General features: G+C 39.2%; 2 protein-coding genes across 5 annotated transcripts in view; one reads left to right on the forward strand and one right to left on the reverse strand.

Annotated features, from left to right (window-relative positions):
* Positions 1-24,460, reverse strand: Lrrc18 (leucine rich repeat containing 18). 2 transcript variants are annotated; one of them, XM_047553402.1, is made up of 4 exons: positions 24,420-24,457; positions 24,175-24,269; positions 3,584-4,443; positions 1-383 (listed from the first exon to the last, which is right to left on the reverse strand). In XM_047553402.1, exons 3-4 carry the CDS (start codon positions 4,345-4,347, stop codon positions 335-337), a joined length of 813 nt encoding a protein of 270 aa, XP_047409358.1. In that variant the 5' UTR covers positions 4,348-4,443; positions 24,175-24,269; positions 24,420-24,457; the 3' UTR covers positions 1-334. The 2 variants fall into 2 exon arrangements, with proteins under 2 accessions (XP_047409358.1, XP_047409359.1); XM_047553403.1 differs by having other exon boundaries at positions 3,545-4,443; positions 24,175-24,460.
* Positions 1-25,699, forward strand: part of Wdfy4 (WDFY family member 4) — a 278,477-nt gene that overhangs the window by 208,811 nt on the left and 43,967 nt on the right. The window lies entirely within an intron of this gene.

A 25,699-nucleotide genomic window follows, 5' to 3' on the forward strand; every position in this document is an offset into this window, starting at 1 on the left:
TGGTGTGAAATTGTACCAGTTGAGTGAAATGTTGGATTGTAAGCCTTTAAAGTCTTAACATCATTTTTTGTCTTTATTTGTCTATAAGACATTAATAGTTTTCTTAAATGTTTCTTCTACATTTAAAAAAATATTTTGAATATTTTCCCAAGTCATTTTCACACCTTCTCACACATTTCCTAAAGGAAGGTAGGCAAAGTGGATATTCATTAGGCAAGTCAGTGGCTTGGGCAGCACCAGAGAGCCTGGCGTCCAGAATGTTCCCTGTGCCACTCCTTGTCTTCTCCTAACTCAGGGCTTCTCCTCTTCCGAGTCGTTTACTCCCGTTAGCTGATTACTCTTCATTTTTTTGCCGTAAGTTACTCCAGGAAGATACGCGCAACCTAGGGAATGGAGACACAAGAGACTGAGGCAACATCTCTAAACCACAAGGCAAAACACAGGTCACAATGAGGTCACACCAGCATCACTCAGGTCATGGGAGCTTTCAAAAAGAGCATGGATAGTATAAGGATAACTGAAGTCAGTTTTTATTCTACTTGAGGAAAGAGAAATCCCATGAATTTATTATCAAGTATTCTTAGGATTTACACAATCTCCAGGAGGTAAAGGTGACAGTGGCATTTTAGAGCATGAAGGAACATCACCATCAAACTTTTCTTTGGCAGAAAAAGAAATAAAATGCAGTCTCCTAACTGGTCAATATCTCCAGTCTGTACTTCATTCTACTGCCAGCATTTTCTAGCTACAAGGGTATCTGGCCTGAGTACCTTCAGTGGCAAATCAAAGCCCACTGTCCGTTCATTGCTCTGTTCTGGTGAATGCCAGTGAACTGAGACCCCTCCTTAGGACCTGGAGATAAGAGCAGAAGCATCACGGAACACTAGAGCAAGGGTGTCTACCTGCATGCCAACCAGTCAGCTGGCAGCAGATCCAGGAGGTGGGCTGACCAGGGGCAGTGAGGGGTGCGCTGCAGTGGTGCAGAGGAAGGAGCAGAGGGACAAACTCCTGCTCTGAACCCAGATCCTCCTTGGGGCAGAGGTGGGATCAGTAGCTGCAGTGCTTTTCTTAACTTCTCTGTTTTGCTGATCTTTTTGAATACCTGAGAAGGGGATACTAATTCTCCAAAACAAGGGCCTCTCAAGGGGAGAGTAATTGAAATGGACAATATCCAAATAACTAGCTACCACTCTGTCTAGATCTGTGTCCTCTGTATGAATTCTGTCCCTATTGGATCAGAGAGGAAGTAACAAAAATGGCTCCCTTATGAACGTGTCCAGGGCCCAGCATACTAGTGGGGGCTGCCGAGCCAAAGGTGGGATGCCTCATCATGCATACATCAGACGTGACTGTCCCCACTCTTCAGAGGGCTTCTAGTAAATCATTTCTGACATTAAACGAAAAATATAAAAGGCAGTGCTTGATGCTGGTGAGGATTCAGTGATACTGGTTCTCTAACATACTGCTTGTAGACAAATATATGTGAACTAATTGATGGCATGCATCAAAAATTATATTTAAAATAGCCCTTCCACATAATGTTTCTAGTAATGCAGATATATAAAACAAATAATCCAAATTATTAAAAAAACATTTTAGTTATCCAGGCTCTCATTCACAAAATCATTTCCATTAGCAAAACATTGCAAACAACTTAAATACCCAAAGTAACCTATACTATGTATATCCATAAGAATAACTCTCTTGCAGATGTTTCAAATTATGGTCTTAAAGTCTACATGACAATGTGGGCTGCAATGCAGGATAGAAATGACATGAATGCTCTAATTTTAACTGCATAAATGTATTCATAGAAAAATAACTAGTTAAGGGAAGCTGTCAATATTAGAGTTGATTTATACTATAGAATGGTGAAGACTTTAAGCTACTCTATTTAAAATTAGATTGAGGTTTTGTTACTTTCTAGCAGAAAATTTTAATAAATGAAAGAAAGTAAGATTGGGAAGAAAGTAAGATTGGAATTTTGAATCTAGATCTTCTGAGATTTTAGAAGTGCAACAAAGTCGTCATAGCTAAGCATTACAAAAGAAAATAGAATAGGGAGTGGGGAAAAAATGAAGCATACTGTCTTCTGTGGTTTACAGTGTGAAAAAGAGATGAGCTATTCCCCTTGCACAGATGGAGGCTCCATGCTGTACAATGACCACGGCAGCAAACTTGCCACCACTCAGGAAAGTCGTGGGGGAAGAACCTTCCTCAAGGTGTCTTCCTCAGTCCTTTCCTCTTAGGCAGTATAAGTTGTGAGTGAGTGGCACACAATGAGGGTAGAGAAGGTTCACAGCCATTGTAGGACTGTCTCTATATTATCATTTCTGCCCAAAGATCCTGTGTAACTCATGACACTGCCCATGGTGGTATTTCATCTTGAAGATGCTGCAAGCTCTCGGTCTTCGAGAGAACCCATGTGAGTGAGCTGATGCTCTTTGTACTGCCTGTTTAGATGCATGATAGCTCTTGCAGTTAGGTATGGTATTATTCCTACTTCACTGATGAGGGAACCAATGCTAAGTCAGGTGCCCCAAAGGACTGGCAAGAGAAGCAGAAATGTCACGGACCTGTCCAAGGATAAGAATCTGGCTTTTCTCTATGCCAGGCCAACCCTGCACATCTCAAAAGTCTAATCATAGCTTATAGTTATGTATATTCATGAGAATAATTATCTTGAGGATGTTTTAAATCATGGTTATGAAGACCATAGCCCTAATCTCCTATATTTCTCAGACTATGATATTCTCCCCTATCTTCTTTTAGATAGTCTCTCCTCCAGTTTTTCCCAACTGGACATGGTCCCTGCACCTAGCATGGTGCCTAGTAAGGTATTTATTTATTTAATGCACCAACCCATGCCTGCCCCCATTCTCTCCTTCCTCCCCACAAGGGTATGGAAAAGCACAGAATGAAATAAGTTCATTCATTCACAGCCAGTTCAAGGGCCTGCAGGTTTAGTCTAGAAAACTCCTAGAGTAAATTTTACGAGTACAGATAAGAGGAAAAGATAGTATAGCTTTGGGTCCAAGATGTTACGTGCCAATACTGAATTATAAGACCTGTTCATCTCTATAGTTTGTCTTTGTCCTTCATCCAAGACCAGTGCCATCTTCTGTCCCACCAACTCATCCTATGGGATGCTGCCCTTTGAAGCCCAGGTTCAAAAACTCCCATAGAACAAGCTCTACTTTGGGGAACTGGTAGTGGGTCCTGAAATTCCAGTGATAATGAGAATAAGAGTATGATGGCAACTTGAACTGCCTGGGTCACTGGCAGTAGACAGAATTCTGGGGCAGAGGTGAAATGCATGACAGATGGCCTTTTCCAGAATCACTGTGCCCACATATGTGTGTGTGTGCATGCAGAGAAGAGAGAAAGGTTTATCATGGTGAGGAACCAAAAGCTCTTGAATCAACAAAATCTTAAGCGGAAGAGGTAAGGAAAGGTGTTTATGGGCTTAGAAGGAAGGGTACTGCAGTAACGGGAAGAGCCTTCACTTTCCTGTGGATGTAGCCCACTGCCCCTTCCCTCCCACCTTTTCCTCTCCTGCCTCAGGGTCAGGGTCCCAGGTCACCTCCAGTCTTCCTTGGAATCCTTGGCCATGGAGTTGGGTGAGACCAAAGTGGGGAAGATGGCTTTTCTGGGTCCCGGCAAAACCATGCTCTTCATTTTATTCAGATTTTCCCGAGCCATTTGGCATTTTCGCAGGCAAGGCCCACACAGATCCTTCGCCTCCACCAGATACAGGTTCTCTATCCTTTTGATGGAATCGATGAATGTGGTTGATGGCTCAGTCTCTGGAAAAGGGTTTCTCTTTGTGTTGAGCTTTTTCAGCTTGGGGAGCTTGGAGATGCTTGCTGGAATAGTTTTGAGCAGGTTGTCATTGAGCCCCACTTCATGGAGCTCCTTCAGAGCACCCAGTGTGGTGGGTACACTGTCTAGGTGGTTCAAACCCAGATTGACAGTACGGATGTTCTTGAGTTGATTCAGCTCCACAGGCAGTCCATTGGTGGTTAGCTTGTTGTTGCTGATGTTGAGGTAGAGCAAGGTGGTCATCTGGCCAATGGACTCAGGGAGCTTATCGATGTAGTTGCTGTGCAGGTCCAGCCAACGCAGGTTCTGGAACTTGGAAATAGATTCAGGGATCCTCCTGATCATGTTCCGGCTAAGATCAAGCTCTTCAACATCATTGAGTCGCAGAATGCTCCTTGGGAAGGTGGTAATTCCCATTTTGCTCAGATCAAGGCGTCTTTTCCCATCGAAAGTAATTCTGATACAATTCTTGGCCACATTGAAGGTGATCTTCTTGCCCTTGAGGCCTTTCCCGCCCTGGGCCATGTTCTTTTAGTAAGGGACTTTGTTTAAAGAATATTTTTCTGTTGGATGGTGATCAGTTTGAGGAAGGAGTTACATGAAAATTCTAGAAGATAGACTCTGATATGAACAGAAAAAAAAGTTAGTTACGAGAGGAGAAAAAGGGTACCGGACTACCCCCAAGTCATATGCTTTGCTCCATAATGGTCTAAAAGAATAGGAACAGGATAATTGAGAGGAGTCAAAGCATTAGTAGAAGTAACCCACCCAAAAGTTTTCATCAAATTGTGGACAATTTTCAGACTTTGATTTTCCCAGATGTTGAATGGCAGGTGAATGGTTGGCCAGAAGGATTCCAAATGCATCTCTAGCATCCTTATGATTTATTTGTCCTGGACTTTGACATGTGCTCCTGACCACAGGGGTGTGTGGTGTGGGGTGTGTGTGTGTGTGTGTTTGTGTGTGTGTGTGTGTTTTCTTGACTATCTGCCACTACATAGATCCCCACATAAATTTAGAGTCTCTTTACAATTGTCATGTGACTGCCCTAGGAAGGGGTTTCCATCAGAAGCAACATAAACCTGGCTATGAGGAAATAAGGTGGAGTTAAGAATGACTTATTGTATCTCTCTCACCTTTTGGACTCAGTCAGGTTTTGACTAATATAACTACAGGACAACAGGAGCTTGTATTGAGCCCAGGGTTGCCAGACTTTGCCTATACTATACCCAGAGCTCCACTTCTCTTTGAGCATGCAGGGGACTGGAGTTTAGCTTGGCAAAGCTACAAGAGAATGCTTCCTTTCTCCACCTCCTACCCACTCCGTAACCCCACAGTAGAATCCCCTGCATGTATAGGTGCTAGGAAAGTAATGAATGCCACCATACAGAGAGTAGAATTTAAAGGGGATAGAAGTTTCTGGCCTCAGCAGAAGTTCAGTTCTGCTGCTAACAATTTTCTTAAATTCTCAGTGCCTAAGTTTCCTTGTTATGTGAAAACAATCCCCTCATAGAGCTCTCAGGGAAAAAAATTATTTGTACATAGTTCTTTTACCAGTGTGTGGCACATGGTAATATCTTAATATTAGTTATTAAACGTAGTGTCTTCAATCCTCAACAACCCAACAAGATCCATGGTAGTATCCCTGTTATAAAGAGAGGAACACTGAGGCTCAGAAACAAAGAAGGTCTACAGCAAGGAAGAGGATACAAACTCTGTTCTTTGTGTTTCTGCAATACCTTTCCTTTTCTAGAATTTGATGGTTTTTGTTTACTGATTTTCCACTTTTGAATTTAAGTTTCTCAAAGCAAACAGAGGCATGCTATTGGAAGCCAAATGCTTGTATTGCCTCTAGTTCTTGAGAGGATAGACAGAGAGACAAGTAACAGTTTGTTTTCTATCATCCAGACCATTTATCAGGAGCCATGTTCATATAACCATGAATCTCTAGCAATTGGGATATGTGACCTGTTATCTCATATCATCCTTACTCAGTAATCCTCAGTGTTCAAAGGAGATGTGTAAAAATGACCCTCCTGTGCTTATTATAAATCCCACTATCACCACTCTTAATTGAAGATTAGGGAGTATCATCTTACTCAAGTCCTGTTTGATCACAGCTTTCTGGGCTTGGTGTTGGTCTCTGTTAAAGGACTCTAGTTCTCAGCAGCACTGATAGTCTTTTGAGCAAGCCTTGTAAGCTGACCTATTTTTCAGAAATGGTGGACCTACCACATTCAGGCATAATTGGTTGGTCACCAGGGATGGTACTTTGTTCACTAGTAAGGAAGTTTCTGTATTATTCAGCTCAGAGAAGCCAGGTAGTATAAAGCAGCTTTAAAAACTGCTTTAAAGCTGTTGCTACAGTGAAGTTAGAGTAAGGACACCCTGCCCGGTCCTTGCCCACTGAAAGTATGTAAAGACCTGAGGCAGAACACACAGAGAAGCACCCTGAGGACTCTGAAGACAAATGGTATTGGGAAGATCAGAGACAAAACCCCTAACTCAAAGTAAAACAATTTGGTGGCATGTTTCCTGAGTCATCCCTCCTGCCCCCATCTGTACCTCTAGGCCTGGATTCAAAGACAGCCCCAAACATCAAGTGAGGGCAGCAAGATGTCTGATTTCCAAGAAGAGCTAGTCATTCTTGTCATTTTAGTCCAGGGAACTAGAGAAGGGACTTTTAGGATCAGGCAGAGTGAAGAAAATTTGGTTTTACTTGTTTTTTGTTTATTTGTTTGTTTTGTTTTGTTGTTGTTGTTGTTTTGTGTTTTCACACTGGGGATTGAACCCAGGGGCACTTAACCAACTGAGCCACAACCCCAGTCCTTTTTAAATTTTATTTAGAGACAGAGTCTCACTAAGTTGTTTAGGGCCTCACTAAGTTGCTGAGACTGACTTTGAACTTGTGATCAGCCTATCTCAGCCTGAGCTGTCGTTAGGTCACAGATGTGTGCCACCATGCCTGACTGGTTTTGCCTGTTTGTCTTCCCTTCACTCCTGCCTCAGCCCCAGCCTCAGTCAGGCACATGGAAAACTGAGGGAGGAGAACATGTGTATGCGTACAGTACACATAGAAACACACACATATCCAGAAGAAGAAGAAAAGGGAAGTTATGATGCAGAAACAATATTTAAAGGGAAATAATTGAAAACTTCCAAAAGTTGATGAAAGTCATAAAATGACAGATACAAGAAACTTAGCAAACGTCAAAGAGAATAAACTAAAGAAAAAAATTCACATTAAGACACATAATCAAGTTGATGAAAATGAAAGAAAGAAATTTGGAACCTGACTAAAAAAAAATTACATATAGGGAAAAATGTCACATTATGAATGAGGTTTCTCATCAGAAGCCATGGAGCCCAGAGGTATGAAAAAATACCTTTTAAAGTACTGATAGGAAAAAAACTGTCAACCCAGATGGTGAATTAAGGTGAAATAAGGACATCTTCAGATGAATGGAAAATAAAAGGTTTTGTCCCTGGCTCAGTTGCTGTTAAAGAAATGCCAAAGAAAGTTCAGATGAAAGGGAGACCACACTAAGAGAAACTTGGATCCTTGTATCTTTTGGACTAGAGGAAGAACAATGGAAATGGTAAATAGCTGAGTAAAGGCAATAAACTCTTCTTTTTCTTCTCTTAAGATCTTTAAAATATGTATGTGGTTGAAAGCAAAAATTATAATATGATCTGATAAGGTTGCCAATATATGTAGATACAATATATACGACAACTAAAATGTAGTGGGGGATGTTAATGAGACCTAAACAGTAGGACAGTTTTATTTTGTTTTGGAAGTAGTAAAATAGTAATTGAAGATAGACTGTGAAAGTTAAGGTATATATTTCAATCCCAAGAGCAAACAGTGAAGCAATTTTTAAAAGTTATAGCAAAAAACTAAGTATATAAATGAAAATAAAACCATTTTTTAAAAATTAAATAACCCAAAAGAAGGCAGAAAACAGGAAACATAGGGAGCAAACAGAAAAAAAAAAACTATAAAAATTGTAGTTCTAAATCTAGACATAGCAATACTTACATTAAATGAAAGTGACCCAAACATACCAATTAAGACACAGTGATGAGATTGGAATACAAGAGAAAAACAAAACCAATTATGGGCTATCTATAAGAAATTCACTTTATTATTTTCCCATTTTAATCCTCTTCCCTCTCCTTCTCCCTCTACTAACTCCTTTCCTCAACTCTTTGTCTTCTTTCTATTTATTTATTTTTAATTAATGCATTATAGTTATATGTAAAATTGGAATGCATTGTGGTGTGTGTATATATATATATATATATATATATATATATATTCATGCACATTCATGTACTTAGTATAACTTGGTCATTTCATTTCCCAGATCTTACCCTTCCTCTTGGCCCCCTGTTTCTGCTTCTATTCTACTAATCACCCTTTATTTTCACAAGATCCTATGCCCCTTTCATTCCTTTTTTCTCTTTTGCTTCTGCATCTAAGAGAGAAAACATTCAACAGTTGGCTTTCTAAATCTGACTTATTTCACTTAGCATGATGTTTTCCAGTTTCAACCATTTTCTAGCAAATGACATAATTTCATTCTTCTTTATGGTTGAGCAAAACTCCATTGTGTGTATGTGTGTGTGTGTGTTTGTACACCATATTTTCTTTATCCATTCATCTACTGATGGACACCTAGGTTGGTTCCACACGACTTGGCTATTGTGAATTGTGCTGCTATAAACATTGGTATGCAATTAGCGGAAGTTCACTTTAAACAAAAGTGAGTTTAACTAAAAGAAATGGGAAAAGACATGACATGAAAACATTAAAGGAAATCTGGACTGTCTTCATTAGTATCAGACAAAGAATACTTCAGAACAAGAAAATTTACCTGAGAGGGAGAAAAAATATTAAAGTGACATTTTACTAAGAAGACAGAGAAATTCCTAAATACATATATACCTTGCAATAGAACTTCAATGTAAATGAAGTGAAAGCTAACAATATTAATAGACAGATTTACAGTTATCACTGAAGACATCAATGCTTTCTTCTCAATAATCAATAGAAGGGCTGGGGAGATAGCTCAGTTGGTAGAGTACCTGCCTTGAAAGCACAAGACCCTGGGTTCAAACCCCAGTGCTGAAAAAAAAACAAAAAAAAAAAAAGTAGTTTCACAGAGAAACAAGATGTATCCCATTTGTTTACAATAAAAATAAATTTAAAAAAATCAATAGAACAAGTCAACAATCAGCAAGGAACAGTGTTCTCAACTTTGACTCTATTGACACTGGGCCAGAAAATTTTTGGCTAGTGGCAAGAGTGAGAGGGAAGACCCTGTGCAGTGTAGGATGTTCAACAGTGTAAGATCAGAAGATTCTATCCACCAGATGCCAGTAGCTGCCCACTAGTTTTAAGAACCAATAATGTCTCTAGACTTTGCCAAATGTCCACTGAGGAGCAAAACTGCCCCCAGATGAGAATACTGATACAGAAGAACTGATTATTACCATCAAGCAACTGCATCCAACTGACAATTTAGAAAACACTCTATGAAACAGCAGCAGAATACACATTCTTTTCAAGAGTACATGGGCCAGGAAACAAGCCTTAACAAATTTCAATAAGTAGGAATCATAAAAATAATGTTCTCTGAATATAATAGAATCAATAATAGAATGATAACTGCGAATTTTCAAAATAGCTTACAAACAATATAAATAATCCATGGGTCAAAAGAAGTCTCAAGGAAATTAGAAAATATTTCAAACTGTAAAAAGTGAAAACCCAACATATAAAACTTGTGGTAGTATGCAACCAAATCAGTGATCAGAAGGAAATTTATAGCTTTAAAAGTTCATATTAGAAAGGAAGAATGATCTCAAATCAATAATATAAACTTCCACTCATAAAGACCAGCAAATAAACCTAAATTGTATGCAAGAAGGACATGATAAATAGCAGAAATCAGTAAAATCCAAAGGAGAAAGGTAATAGAAAAAAAGTAGGCAAAAAAATGGTTTTTTGAAAAGATTACTAAAAGGATTAACTAGATTGAGAGTGAAAAAGGAAGAAAGACCCAAGTTATGAATATCCCAAATTCTAAGAGAGGTCACTAAAACTCACAGATATAAACAGGATTATAAGGCAATAGTATGACCAATCCTCTCCCCAATCTTCAATGAAATTGATCACAAACTAAAAAATCTCATTCATGAATAAATAGACAACCCAAATAGACCTTTATTCATTAAAGAAATTGAATTCATAGTTGAAAACCTTTCAAAACAGAAAAGTTCAGGCCCAAATGGTTCATTATTAAATTTTACAAACAAGGAAGATTGTCTTGGTCAATTTAGGCTGCTAAAATAAAGTACCACAGACTGGGTTGCTTATAAGCTGTTGAAACATATTTTTTGCTGTTCTGGAAAGCTAGGCGGTCCAAGATCAAAAGGCTGGTAGGTTTATCATCTGGCGAGTTTATAATATCTGCTTCATAAGTGACCGTGTCTTGCTATGTCCTTACATGGTAGACAGAGGGCAAGCAAGTTCTCTGGGATCACTTTTATAAGGGCACTAATCTCATTCATGAAGGCTCTATATAGCCTCATGTTGTAAGTCCCTATCAAATGCCCCACCTTCTAATACCATCATAGCGGGATTGCGGTTTCAACATGCAATGTTTTGGGCAAAATAAGCATTCAGTCCATTGCAAAGACAACATCAATTTTACATGATCATTCAGAAAATGGAAGAGGCAGTAATCACCAACTCATTTTTTGAGGCTAACATTACCCTGATTCTAAAATTGCACAAAGGCAATATAAAGAAAACTACAAACCAATATCTCTCTTAAGTATAGACACAAAAATTCTTCACATGATATTAGCAAATTGAATCCAGCAACATATACAAAGAATAGTAAATGATAACCAAGAGAGAACACAAGATGGACTGAATATCTGGAACTCAGTCAGTGTGATACACCATATTAACAGATTAAAAAGGAAAAACACATGTTCATATCAATTGATGCAGAAAAAATAATTGACAAATTTCACATCTAATCAAGACCAAAATTCTCCCAATCCAATAACAGAAACATTCTTCCTTAACCTGATAAGGACAGTTACAGAATGACAACAACAATAAAACCTACTACAGCTAATACCCTTGATGAAAAATCAAATGCTTTCCCTTCTAAGTTTGGAAACAAGGCAAAAAAATATATTATCATTTTACCTGTTCAATATTATATTGGAAATTACAGTCAGTACAATAACTGAATAAAAATAAAGAAATATAGACAGAAACACACACACAAGTGTGCACATATGTACACACACAGAAAGAATGAAGTTAAATTGTTCCTATGCACAGTTGACCTGATTTCCTGCATAAAGAATCTCATGGAATTTTAAAAACACTTTCATAATTAATAAGTGAGATTAAGCAGGTTGCAAGATAAACAAGGGTAACACATAGAACCCGCATTGTATTTCCATATGCTATCAATTAACAACTAGAAACTAAAATTTGAAAAATAATGCTCCAAAAGTAAAATTCTTATATATTTCACACAGATAACAAAATGTGCAGGATTTCTATATATAAATTATAAAATACTGATATAAGGAAGCAAAAATTGAAACAAGTGGTAAAACGTACAAATTCACAACTTAGAAGACTCAATCCAGTTGAGTTGCCAGTTCTCCCCAAATAGGCTTAAAGACCAGTGTGATTCCAATCAAATTTTAGCAAGATTGTTTATGTATATGAATGAATTCTAAAATTTAGGTCGAAAGGAAAAGGAATGGGGAAATAAAAAACAATTTTGAAAAACAAGAATAAATTGGAGGACTCATGCATCCCAATTTAAAAACTTGCTATGTAAAAAAAAAAATTTGATATGTAATCACAATATGTGTCACTGATGGAAGGACAGACACATAGATGAACGGAATTGAAAAGAGAGTCCGGAAATAGATTCACACAGATACAGAAAACATGGCAATTGAATTTTGACAAAAATCAAGGAGAAACAAGAACCTTTTCAACAAATGATCTTGGATAATTAGTTTCTATTCCAATAAATAAATAATCCTCAACCTAATGAAATTTACTTATATTAACTCAAATTGGCTCATCAATACAAAAGTAAAATGTAAGACTATAAAAGTTATAAAAGAAAATGAAGGATAAAATCTTTATGAACTTGAATTAGGCAAAGTACAGTTTACAAAAGATAATAAATTGAACTTGAACAAAATTTAAAACTTTTGAAAAAAAAAACTGTTGAGAATGAGAAGATGAGCTACAGACTGGAAGAAAATATTTGCAAATCACTTATCTAACTAAAGACTGGTACCAGAATCTATAAATAGTTCTTGAATACAACAGTAAGAAAAGATGTTTTTTAAATGTGCAAAAGATATAAAGGCACATTTCATCACAGAAGTTATATTGCTGGCAAATTAGCCCACGAACGGTTGCTCAACATCATTAGCCATTTGAGAAATGCAAATTAATGTCATATTGAGGCACAACTATACAACTATTCAAAAGTCTAAAAGCAAAATCAAGTATAAAAACCATTAGTACAAAGATTCAGTAAGCAACTAGAGTGACCAGACATTGAAATGGGAAAGCAGAATAGCATAGTCCCTTGAAAAACAGTTTGGCCAATTTTTATAAAATTAACCATGTACTTAACATATGACCCTTCATTCCTTCCTACTAGGTATTTAGCCTAGAAAAATAAAAATTTATGTTCATACAGACACCTTTTACCATATGGTTATAGCTTCTCTATCCATAATTGCCAGAAACAAAAACAAAACAAAATCAAATGTCCTTCTGTGAATGGATTCCTTATGCTGGTATACTGCTGAGCAAAATTATACTGATCAGACCATTATACATCATATATATGTGTTGGAATGACACATACAACATAAATATGTAGAATTACTATGCATTGATTAAAAAATCAAGGTATATTAAACAATAAAAAAGTATTTATAAAAAAGGATAAATCTACTCACACATGCAATAGCATACATGAATCAGAAATGTGTATTGCTCCATAGAATAAGCCAATCTTACAAGTCTACATAATAAGTGATTCTATTTATGGGACATTTTGAAAAAGCCATAGCTATAGATGTAGAAAACAGACCCATGTTTGCAGGGATTAGCAGTAGTGGTGGTGGTAGGGAGATTATATTACCAGGGAACCGCATGAGTGAGTTTTCTTAAGTAGTGGAACCGCCCAGACCCTGACCATGGTGATGATTACATGAATCTGTACATATTTTAAAAGCTCAGAGAACTGCACACAAAAAGGACTTTTTTTTCTTACTATAGCTAAATTTTAAAATTATTTTTTAAAACTTCAATAATTATTATTTAAATTTTTAAAACTTTAATAGTTTATTTGTTACTTCCTCTGACTCTTTTATGCCCCCAACAACCCTGTTCTACCCCTTAAGGAGCATCCAGATGTGCAACATCTGGCACTGCTGCAAGTAAAGGAGGACTTTTGTGCATACCACAGGAGATAGATATTCACAAGGTGGCATGTCAGAAAAATGATCTGCACTTGAGTTAAAAACTTCATTGAAAAAGACAAATTGAGATTCAGGAAGACTATGTTCTGATCTTATGTTTATCAACGAATTCTTTCCTTGGTAGGGTTGCCAGATTTAGCAAATAAAATTAAAAGATCCCTAGTTAAACCTGAGCTTCAGATAAACAATAGATAGTTTCCAGTATATACAATTCCAAATCCTATATAGTCCTATATTTTACTTGGCAACTCTATCCATGGACCTGGACAAGAAGTAAATAAAATTTCCTTTGTCTAGCCTCCTTATTAGTCCTTTGGGACTGATTTAAACCAGTCCTCATGCTTATTCCTGCTTTCATTCATTGGTCACTCATTGGATTTGTATATTGAGTACCTACTGGATATTGAGCCTTGAAACAAAACACAGGTAAACAATAAACAGACCTGATTGTCACTGTTTCCAGCCACCAGATTCCCCTGTGCACTCACAACTCGGGCTGCCATTTGTTTTTCTTCCATTTAAGATAAAATTCAAGCATGGGTTAAAGGGTTTCTGGACAGGGAGAGATGCTTCCGGTAGACGGGAGATCCAGCCAGTTGGGCCCAGCTGAGCCTGCTCCCACAGCCCACCCACACCGTGAGAAGAAGCTCTCTTGGGTCTTATTAATGGCTACAGAGGACTGAACCATTAAGGAGCCTCCTTCCAGTGGGCCCTTTGGCTCCGAGCCTGCCCATTAATCTCCTCAAGGCAAAGCAGTGGACTGGATAGGCTAATGAACTTCACCTCCTCCCTGGTGAGTCTGGCCCCCAGGCAGCCCCAGGACAGATGGGATCATGATGAGCTCCTGCCCACATCATGAGTCTGAGGAACACTCTATCCTGGCTGGAATCCTTGGTTATGGAAGGCAGGGTGTGTTGTATGGCTCAGTCCATCCTGACTTCTGAGAGCTGACCTCTCTAGAGGCAGGCCAGTGCCAGGAGCCCCATTTCAGAGCTCCCAAGGACTAAGAGACCTCCCTTTGTCTTTCATCTCCATAGGCCAACATCCTGCCCAGTCCTGCCCACCTATTGAGCAGGAAAGAAAGTTTTGTTGTAAAACAGTTGAACCTTTGGTAAAACCAGAACTGATTAGCTGACCTATTCTCATCAATTCATAGAAGTCTTCAATATTACAATAGAACAATCCACACAAAGGTAGCTAGCAATTACAGGGAGAAAAAGATGTAATCAATATATGAATAGACAGGTAGTTGAATGGAGGGATGGATGGATGGATAGATGGATAGATGGAGAGAGAGGGATGGAGGAATGAAAAATAGACTTCGTTTTACATGAACAGCTTAGAAATTCAAATACAAGAGGATTTTAAGTGTATGATATCTTTTTGTTCTCTTCAACTGACATTTTTACTTTAGAAAAAGAAGTATGGTTGGTTTGATTTTAATTTCTAATTAATTTTTCTATCTTGTGAATCAAACAGCATGGTAGGACACCCTGTGGATATCTAAATTAAAAATATAATGGCAACCTATATTTGCTGAAAGATTCTTATCACAGTACTTGAATCTGGTGCTTCACGCCAACATATCTTTGGTTAAAGTTTTAAGCAACACTGACTTTGCTTCTAGGATCTGCTATATCTAAAATATGTTGCTAACATGATCTAATAATAATTATTTCACTCTGATACATTGAAACACAGGATAGACATGTAATAGAATGGAACCCTCACTTTTGTACAACCAGTATTTGGAATTAACTTCATAAGAAGAACTTCATGCTATGTGGATGAGAAATATCTTTTGCTTATGGACTATCTCTTCAGAGGAAATGATACAAACTTCCTTCAACAATTTATCCATTCAAAAGAACAGAAGTTTCTCAATTTGCTACCAGGTTATAAACTGAAAAACCCATCATCAGTTGAAAATAATGTAAATGAAAGATGCATTTAATGCTCCTAATCTACCTGACACCCTAGCCTAGCTGCGTGGCACCCTGTGGAGGCTGGTTGTTGCCCTCTGTGACTGGGAGTTGCAGCTCTCTGTAGCTGCCAGTATCTGGAGAGAGAGGATCATATTGCATATTGCTAGCATGGGAAAAGATACACATTCAAACTTCCAAGTGCAGTTCCCACTGAATGTGTCTCACTTTCACACTATCCTAAAGTTGAAAAGTTGAAAGCCCAGCTATCTTGAGTACCATCGGTAATTGCATTTGCTCATTCTCCTGACCCACACATTTCCTTGGCATGTAACAGGGCAGCTCACCTATGACTTCCCACATGACTTCAAATCATTTCCTATGCTCTCTGCCTTTCCCAGAATAGGTCTGCTCATTCTAAAGAAAGATGGAGCTGTAGATTCATATGGGAATCACTGGGAGGTGAAGACCTAGAAATCACCATGGGTTCAAACCATGACGTAAATGAATCTGGAACCTATGGCCAGGCCTCTAAAATCAGCACTAATTTTTGACTTAGGTGAAGTTTGTGCTGGGAGAAAGAATTACCATCTGTCCAACACCCTTTCTGGGCCAGGAACTGATAAGCTCCTTGATTTATGGTGTTATCTGGATTTAGGAATAGACTCACTGGGGGTATAACCATGAAATGTTTTACTTTTTTTCCACTAACTGGCCCCACCTGTGTTAGGTTGATCCCTCCTGTCCTGTAAGCAGGGCAGATTGTTAGGAAGGGGACAGACTAAAGGCGTAAGATTACCATAAGGCATAAGATTGCTGTGAGGATCTACCGAACTCTCAGTAGAGTTAATGGAGAGACTATGGGCAGGAGAGAGATGCAGACCACAGGGATTGGAATCTCAAAGGGACTCCATGGTTTGGGGATTTTCTGTTGTCTGTTTTGGCAATGCTACCAAGTGCCAGGAGTCGCTCACCATCGCTCATTCAGTGAGATGTGACAAAGTTAACACTGAAAACAGGCCACCAGACCCTTCATGTATCTCTAATCTCCAGAGCAATTATCTAGTCTGACACCTAAACCTATGTGTGAACCTCACTACACTCTGTCTCCTCTCTTGCTTCCTCCTTCTGTTGCCTGTGCTATAGGCAAACACCTCATCCTGTGGTACACAATGCCGGCCCCCACTAACTCCAAAGATAGGAAGCCATTCTGGAATGCTGGCACACCCAGGCTGAAAGCTGCACCTATGCTTCTGCAACAGAATAGCAAGACTGCCCCATTCCTATCCCCAAGAAGGTGTGGGCTCTTACTAATGAGCTCTCTGACATTGAAATCCAAGGGTTTTGGAATCCCTGAACTCTGAATGGTCAAGTTCATTCTGTTATGGCATGGCATGGCCTGGGGACTGCAGCAGCACAGCACTCACAGTCTGACTGCCTGAAGGGGAATGTGTGCTCTCCAGTGCAAGCAGCTGGTCACTTGACAGAGACTGAGGTGAAAGAGATGCATTGCAGGGCTCAAGTCCCTGCATGGGTCAGTGATGCAGATGTCCCACTAAACTTTGAAGGGACACAAATAGGAGTTCTTGAAGACACCATTAACACTTGGCCCATTGCCTGCTCCCTTCACTGCCCAGGGCTCAATATGCAGGATGCTCATTTTTACAGATGGATCTATGTTTGTATATATCTAAATATGCATGAGTAGTATGAATTTTAATGATCTTTAATAGCATTAATTGAGTCATTTAACTGTAAGATCTTGGCAATTAACAATGAAAGAGAGAGAGTGAGAGTATATGAAAGAAAGAGAAGAGAGGAAGGAAACAGTTTAAAGGACACACGTGATGCCAGTTCATTGACAGGCGTATGAACCCAGGTGGGAGAATGGAGACAGGAATTTGTTGTTGCTCAGTCCCTCCAGTCCCCATGGGGCCAACATAGAGTGCACATCTTTCCATAGTTCAGTGTGAATCAAGAGTGTGAACGCAAGTTTTTTCCCTAGCAGGGAACATTTGCTATTTTCATTCCCCAGTATCTACCAAAGAAGCCCTTCAGCCCTGAAAGGCAGCTGGCTGCTCTTTCCCATGTGAGCTCACTTTAAAATGTAACCTCATGTAAGATGCACCTCCATTATTCCCAGCACCAGTTGATGTCTACGTCAGGTGATGCTATCTATCCCTCTCCCAGGCCACACACATGATTAAATCATCCCTCAGTGGTACAATGTGCCCTTTTCTTCACAAACCACCTCTCCTTTGTCATTTATTCCATCCTCACAACCCTCCTTTGAGACAGGGTTGTTCTTCCCATTCTGTAAGTTAGGGTGCTGGGGATGGGATGGTTGTAATCTTCAATCTCACACAGCTGCTTTATTCCAGAACTTCTGGAGGGAAGCTTCTTCCTGTTGTGTCGGAGCTCCCGCCCCATGCCTAGAAAGCAGCAAACAGATTCTACATGCAAATGATCTGGTTCATTTCATTTGGCAATTATCTGGTTAATTTGATCAATGCAGTTCTAAGTATCTTACTGGGACATTGTACATTTACAGCTCTGCCCACCCCTAATATTATTTACTTCTCTCTCTCCAGCGCCAGTGTGACTTTGCACATGTGCTGCTTGGGAAGCTGTTATCTGTCAAACTGCCCCCTTGCCTCTGGTGGATAATAAGAATTCAACTTTTATTTGGAGCAAAAGTTCCCAAGGGGTTACATGGCCCCATAACAAAAGATTATGATTTCTTATTGGTTTAATAGCATCTATTTTGTAATTCTGAATGTACTCTGTTTTAATTGGATTTGTTAAAGGAACAAAAGGGAATAGGTGCCTTACAATTAAAACAAAATATTAAGATTATTAGTTTAACAGACTAGAAATGCCTTGTTCATCAGCCACATGTTCACAACACAAAAACCTTAGTACAAGCAAAGCCTGCAGGATCCCCAGCAGACAGGGAACCTTTAAACCCCAAGAGGTGATTGTTGACTCCATTTCAACCAACATGTTAGAAGCCCTGCTCTTGCCAACAGATATAATTTCATTTCCTCCTCACAGCCACCCCTCCCCTTGCAGACAAGAAAACTGGGGCTCAGAGAAGCAGTATGACAGAATGGAAGACCCAGGGTTGGTCCCTGTCTTCTCACTCACCATCTGAGTCAGTCTCCTGAGCCTCATTGAGCAATAGCTTCGACTTCTATCAATAAAAAAATAAAAGTGACCACTTCCTAAGGGTTGGGTGAGGGCAAATGTGAGGGCCTCGGAGACCTTGGTTGTGATTTTTCAGGAAGTGGGGAGCATAGCAATGGACAGGATGGCATAACTGACCAACAATGGAGCTAGGACCCTAGGATTCTAGTGGGGACAAACCCCACTCAGGCTCTGCAGCTCAGGGTCCTCCAGTACTGTGACATCCCCAACTCCCTTGCTGCAGGCTTCATTTTATCCTGGAGGACAAATGGACACACAGCTCCTTTGGTGTGTACAGGGCCCCCCATGTTGTTGGAGGGCCACTCTCCTCACATGCTCCATGGTTAGTGCCTTGTTTCTGCAGCCTGACATCACCTGATCCTGGAGTGTAATAACTTAATCCATTATTTTCCCACCTACTTTAAAAAAATTTCTAGAGCATGAAAAATATTTTTTTTTAAAGGAGAAGTTTCACGGAGAAAACTCAGGTTGTCACTTGAGCATAAACAGCCCTGGATGTGGCACCCTTGGACTCAGGAATGCTTTCCAAATAGATGCTCATGATGTCATCGTGAATTGTGTGGCCATCAGAAAGAGTGTGCTGGAATGGCATTATAACATCAAAATTAGAACTGTTTTAATTGAGATAAGGTGAGAAAAGGAAAAGCATTCAGAGATAAAGAGGATGAGGGTCAAGGCAGAGGGGTGGGATGAAGTAAAGAGGCAGGGAGAGCCTGGGAAGAGATGCACCCAGGCTATTTAGAAAATGTGGAACTGCTTCTATGAATCTCTTCAGAAAATGAAAACAAAATTTTCAGTAAAATTGGGTTTATGGTAATCCCATTTAAAGTAGTTTTAAAAAATCTATAATCCAAATATCTAATAATAGATAATTCTTAAATAATTATTGTGCAATCATAGAATGGAATAAATATTAAATAGAAACTAAAATTAAAATGATATTTTCCAAAATGCAAAATATCAAGATGTTTAATATAGAATGTTATGAAAAAAATTAAATACCTGTATAAGCCCAGTGTACTCATAAGCATGCATATACACTCACGGAAAAAAGATGAATGGGGGAAAACAACATGCAGGGGTTGGAGGTGTGACTTGCCTAGTACTAGCATTAACAAGGCCCTGAACTCCACCCCCAAACCACACACACACACACACACACACACACACACACACACACACGTGCATAAACAATGCTTGTAAATAGCAGCTCTGATGCATTCTGGAGATTATGGTTTGGTTGGGGGTTACTTTCTTTCATGTCTATGTCGCTTCCCAATTCTCTGCAATGGATGTGAAATGTAGTCATGACCTGAAAAATAAAAGAGTTACAAATACACATTCACACACATATTCACACCTATACTCACACACACAAAGCCATTTCCTTTCACAGCATGAATTCTGTGAATTCACTTATGCTATCTTATTAAAATTAGGTGCGTGTGTGTAAAAGAGATTCTAAAATATTAAGCATACTTGGGTCCAACAGGGAAATCTGAGGAAATATTCCCTGGACCAAACCAAGAAGGGACCACATATGTTCAGGGCCTGAGATCTGGAGGTGGATAAGCCTGGTTTCCCACTTCCTCCTAACATGTAACTTTGGGCAAGTCACTGATATTCTCTGAATCTTAGTCTCCTTAGCTATGCCGAAGTAATGGGAGGGTTCCATGGGACAAAAAGCATGAGAAGTGCTCAGCACAGAGGAGGTTTGGCCAAGGGATGGCTGTGGAAGCGAAGGTTCTTAGTTGGAACTCTGATTTGCTTCACACAGTTGCACATGGAGGAAAGTCTGAGAGGTGTCCCCACCAAGTACAGTCATGCAGATTAGGAAAGATGTACCCAGCTCTCTAAAAAGCATGGAAATGCTTCTAAGCATCTCTCCAGAAAATGAGAACAAAAGTTTCAGCAAAACTAGGTTTATGGTAATCCCATATAAAGAAGGAAGGAAGGAAGGAAGGAAGGAAAGAAACAATCCAAATATGTAACAATTGACAATTCTTAAATAATTACTGTGTAGTCAATAGAATGGAATAAATATTAAATGGATACTAAAAATATTTTGTTTTAGTGCTGTTGTTTGAGCTACTTGGTGCTGTCCTGAGCCATCTGAGCTGCTTATGTTTGAGCTGTGCTGTCACAGAGTGGCACACAAGAAGTGACTTCTAGCTAAGAGAGGAGCAGGTGAGGGTACCATTCTCATTTCCCTCTGGATATGCTCTCTCAGAGCCAGCAAGCCCTCCATGATGCTGGAAACCCACAGTGAATCACAGATGGCTGTCTATCAAAAACATGTGGCCTTTTATATGTGGATGCTCCACATTAAGGCATGATGTGGGCAAGTACACTCATTTAAGCAGCAGCTTAGCTTTCTCCCTGTAACCACCATGCAGAGGTGAAGGGCATCAAAAAAACTGTGGTCTTCTTTTTAAAGAGCTGCCCTTCCAAATATTACTGAGCCATAATAAAGAATGACTTCTTTATGAATTTTGCCAGTAAATGGATGGATCTATAGACTTACCATGCTGAGTGAAATAAACTAATCCTAAAAAAAACCAAAGGTCAAATGCTAACACACAAGTGGAGGGGGTGGCAGGGAAGAATAAAAGTTCATTAGATTAGACAAATGGAAATGAAAGGAAGGGAGGGAGATGGGAATAGGAAAGAATAGAATGAATCTGACATAACTTTCCTATATTCATATATGAATACACAGTCAGTGAAACTCCACATAATGTACAACCACAAGAATGGGATCCTAATTAGAATAAGTTAGACTCCATGTATGTAGAATGTGTCCAAATACACTCTACTGTCATGTATATCTAAAAAGAACAAATTTTAAAAGTCTATGTAATACATAAAAAATAAAAAATAAAAATCTGCTTCCAGAAAACAGGTGCAAAAGGGTAATCTGGGGGGCTCATTGCTTTTATGGAACATACCTGTCTTCCAGGCAATGCTGTAACTTCTAAATTTTCAATTTCTTCTGTGGAAACCTTTCCTATTCAGATCTCCCTTTCCTCCTCCACTCTTTATCAGGCTGATTTAAATTTTTTTTTTTTTTTTTTTTTTTTTTTTGGCGGGGCTGGAGATTTGAACCCTGGGCCTTACGCTTACAAGGCAAGCACTCTACCAACTGAGCTATATCCCCAGCCCCATGACTTAAATCTTTACTGAGCATTTGACACTGTCTTCAATAAGAGAAACCCCTTCCCTGGTAACTTTCAGCAGACAGCTACCTGTAGCCAGGAATGATGTGAGCAACAACTTTGTTTAGGACAGGGCAGCTCTTCAAACTCTTCCAAAAATGGATAGTCGCTATCCTAGCCATTTAGCCTATCCCTTTCCTGCCATGTGTGCAAGTACTCAGGGGAAGGCCAGCGGCGTGGGCAGCTGGGAGAATAGGAGCCTTGAGACAGGTGGAACTGGGCTCCACTCATGTTATTGCCAACCTGGTTTTGGTCTTGTAATGTATCTCAGCTCGGTTTCTTGATCTGCAAAATGGATCGGTATATTGCAGATTCTTGTAGAGAGTAAATGAGGTGATAAGCATATGTTAAGTGACAGTGTATGGTGGGTGTTCAATGAATGGCAACCTGTCTCCACTGCCTGTTGCATGGTCAGGACTGCTGAGACTCCCCTAAAAGCATGGTATCTATCATCTCCCTCAAATTAGCTGCTCCCCATTGGTCAGTAATCTCAGATGTAGGAGTTGGGGAGCAATCTTTGTTGGTTTCCAAACAGTCTTTGCAACTTTTTAAAACAAATTATCGATAATGTTATCAACAGAGAAATATAGCAACAGCAATTTACAGATGCAATCATATCTTTATCTATTTTTAATCTCCAGAGCTCACTGTAGTCCAAGCTACTTTCATTCATTCACTCATTCATACTATTTCTATTTGAGTTATCCTACAGGCGGGTTAGGAGACCGACAGTGAAAGGGGCAAATGCCATTGTATTTTTTGTGAAATTCCCATTTAAAGAGAAAGCAAATCAAGCAAAAACAAAATAAAACAAAAAACTAAGGAGCATTTCCAGTGGTGCAAATACTCTGTAAATAATAAAAATCATGCTGCAACAGAGGATGCTCAAATCAGGAACACTGATAGGGTGTGTGGGATATGGTTAATTTCATCTGTGGTCTTTGGGGAAGCCTTCTCTGAGAAGGTGGCATTCAGGTTATTACTTGAATTCTTTTTTTTAAATATATATGTATTTTATTATTTTATTTTTTTGATTGTTTTAAATTTTATTTGTTCTAATTAGTTAAGGAGAAGCTACATAGGAAGATTGGGGAAAGACAGCCTAGGAAGAGGGCATCCCAAGGACAAAAATGCTGAGGGAGAGAGGAACCTGGGATAGGAAGAAAAGGAGATGTCAGAGCAGATGGAGCAGGAGGAAGAGAAGGGTGGAAGAAGAGGGCAGAGAGCAGGCAAAGGTTGTGTGAGGGCAGCCTTTGCTTAGGGGTAAGCACAAGAATGACTAGAAGAGTTTAGCTGGCTGCTGGGAAGACAACAGAGATAGGGAGGATAGGTTACGACAAGTGAGATAAGAACAACCATAGGCGCCTAGGCACTCTGCAGAGTGGACTGTGGCTGTCTCAGCATCTCCCTTGTCCCCTTGAGAGTAAGGCTTCAGCCCAGAAGGCATGTGAGTAACCCAGCTTTGACGCCAGCCACAGCTCTGTCCCTCCCTACAGGTGTGATTTTCTTTGTACAGTCTCTTAACCCTCCTGAGTCTGCATTTCACGGCACAGGAGCTGTTATTCTGTACTTGGTTCACATGACAATCATACAGTTAATAAATATATTGAGAACCTGCCCTGTGCCAGACCCTTTGCAAAGCAAAACACATTGAAAGTGAGTTTCTGCCTCTAGACTGTGTTTATGGATTATGTTGGCCAGGCACTTTATGGACAGTGTAAGTGATTCTTATAACTGCCTGATATGTTGATTTTTATGTTCACTAGACAGACATAGTAACTGAGGTTCCTCTGAACCTCAGAGGCCAAGTAATTTGTCTGAAATCACAAAGACTCTAAGTAGGGGGCCTGCCTTTTCACACCACACCTGTCATGGGAATGAGGACTTGAGGAGTGTATTCTGTAGTGGGTCATGAAGAAGGCCTCTTTGCAAGGACTAGCTCAGCCCGGGACTTAACCACATTTTAGGGTTCCAGTGTTCAGGATGACTTACAGGAGTTCACTACCTGACTTCTTAAAAGACAGATGGCTCCCCAAACTCCACTGCAGTTAGCAGCAATCAGGTGAAGTCTGCTGAAGTTACCTTACCAGGCTCAGGCTTGCTGAATGAATGAGCATTCACATTTCAGTTTCTGTAGAGGGCTTCATTTAAACGGTAAATGAATTTAAATAAAATTTTAAACAAATTTATCTAGAAAATTAAAAATCATTCAAAATTCTATGCCCAGTATATTTCTAATTAGAATATACATTAAAATACATAATTTAAATTAGAAAACAAATAACAGGAAAGTCATAAAAGCATAGCAATTCAAACACTAGCCTCCACCTGCTGTGGGACAACAAAAATGCTCACGGAGACCCAGATTTTGGAAGAAGAATCAAATGTGACCCCCAAAGCCCCATTGACTCACACTCCTCCTGTCACAAGCTTGCCCAGTCCCCACTCACCTGAGAACACCCGACTGTGTCCCCTGCTAGCTGTCCTTCCTGGCCAGGGCTCAGGGCAGGCTGCCTCCACTCCTTAATAATGCATGAGCTGGTGTCTGGGGTTTGTAAATAAAGCACGCCAGGAAAACAGGCATTTCCAAAGTTGCTTACTCAATGGAGGAGAGGGGAAAAAAAAAAGCAGAGTTTGAAGCAGCTGTTGTTTGGCAAAGTTAAAGCAAATCAATAAATGCAGGAACACCACCAACAAAAACTTATCCCATTTGTCCCAGTTCTTCCTCCTCTAGGGTAAAACTTTGTCGCCAGGCAACAAGGCTCTTGGACCTGAAGTTAATTAGCATAATCCTGAGGCCAGCCTACAAAATGAAGGGACACAAGGCTGAAAGGATCTCCAAGACACTCAAACATCCTGTAAGGAGGTCAGGTGGGGCTAGTTCCTTTCCCATGCAGTGAGCCCCAGGCCTTGGATCCCTGGGATTCCTGAAATTGGCCTTTTCCTCCTGGTTCAGGCAGCAAGAAGGTCAGAGGGGATAAGGTTTGGGACAAAGAAGAATTCCATGCCACCTGCCTAAGGTGGACATTGATCAGAGGGCAAAGCCATGAAGGTCCCTTTTAAGGGACAAGTATCTAAACTAGCACTCAGCCTCACAAAACTTCACCAGACTTCCTTCTGATTTGTCCACATGTTAGTTTTTTATTTTTACTTTTATTTTTTGCTCTTTGATTTTGGAAGGGCTGTCTTTGATGTATTCATTTACTTGAATTTAATTACTTCTCGCAGATTTCTCTTCCTACCCATTGTACACTACTAAATCAGAGCACAATGCTCATAAAAATCACAATTCCATAATCATTTTCTTCTTAATTGATTTTATGTCATTAAATGTGGATATGTTGTTTTTCTGAAATCTACATTTTGAATGAATGCACGAGAATGAATTCTGAGTCTGGGGGACTTGACTTGTTGTTTTCGAAGTGCCACTAGCATGCATAGGGCTTCAGTGAATACATTTGTGCATTATGGTCTTTTTTTTCCCATTTTTACCCCCTTAGATTAAATTTTCAGTAATTGAGAAAATGAGCAAAACAAATGAACTATTAGTATTATTGTGCAGATAATAAAATAATATTGTAGAAAAATTAGAAATTGCATATGTAGAAATAAAAACTAAAAAATGCTCTAATTTTCTCTGCACAGACATGAATAAGAAAATAAAATAATTAGCAAATAAATCAAATAAATTTAAATATAAAATTAATCCAGGCAATAAGACTTTTGGAAAGTACAAAAAAGGAAGATGGAATAACTTTAATTTAGAAATTAAAAAAGAACTATTAAATAAGACAACTATAAAAATTTTGAATACATGAACAACACTATTTTGTTTTTAGTTCCAAAATGAAATGAAATAAATTAATTTATATAGTAGATGAATTATCACATGAAGATAGTTAGAAAATTAAAAATTACTCAAAATTCTATGCCTAGTATATTTCTAATTATAATATACATAAAATATATAATTTA

The sequence above is a fragment of the Sciurus carolinensis genome, chromosome 5 (assembly GCF_902686445.1).
Source record: "Sciurus carolinensis chromosome 5, mSciCar1.2, whole genome shotgun sequence".
In the NCBI taxonomy this organism is placed as follows: domain Eukaryota; kingdom Metazoa; phylum Chordata; class Mammalia; order Rodentia; family Sciuridae; genus Sciurus; species Sciurus carolinensis.

Excerpts from the sequence above, each read along its gene's own strand:
- Lrrc18 (XM_047553402.1), bottom strand. The coding sequence starts at position 4,347 with ATGGCCCAGGGCGGGAAAGGCCTCAAGGGCAAGAAGATCACCTTCAAT. Across the intron at positions 384-3,583 it reads GATTCCAAGGAAGACTGGAG|GTTGCGCGTATCTTCCTGGA; the intron begins GTGACCTGGGAC and ends TCCATTCCCTAG.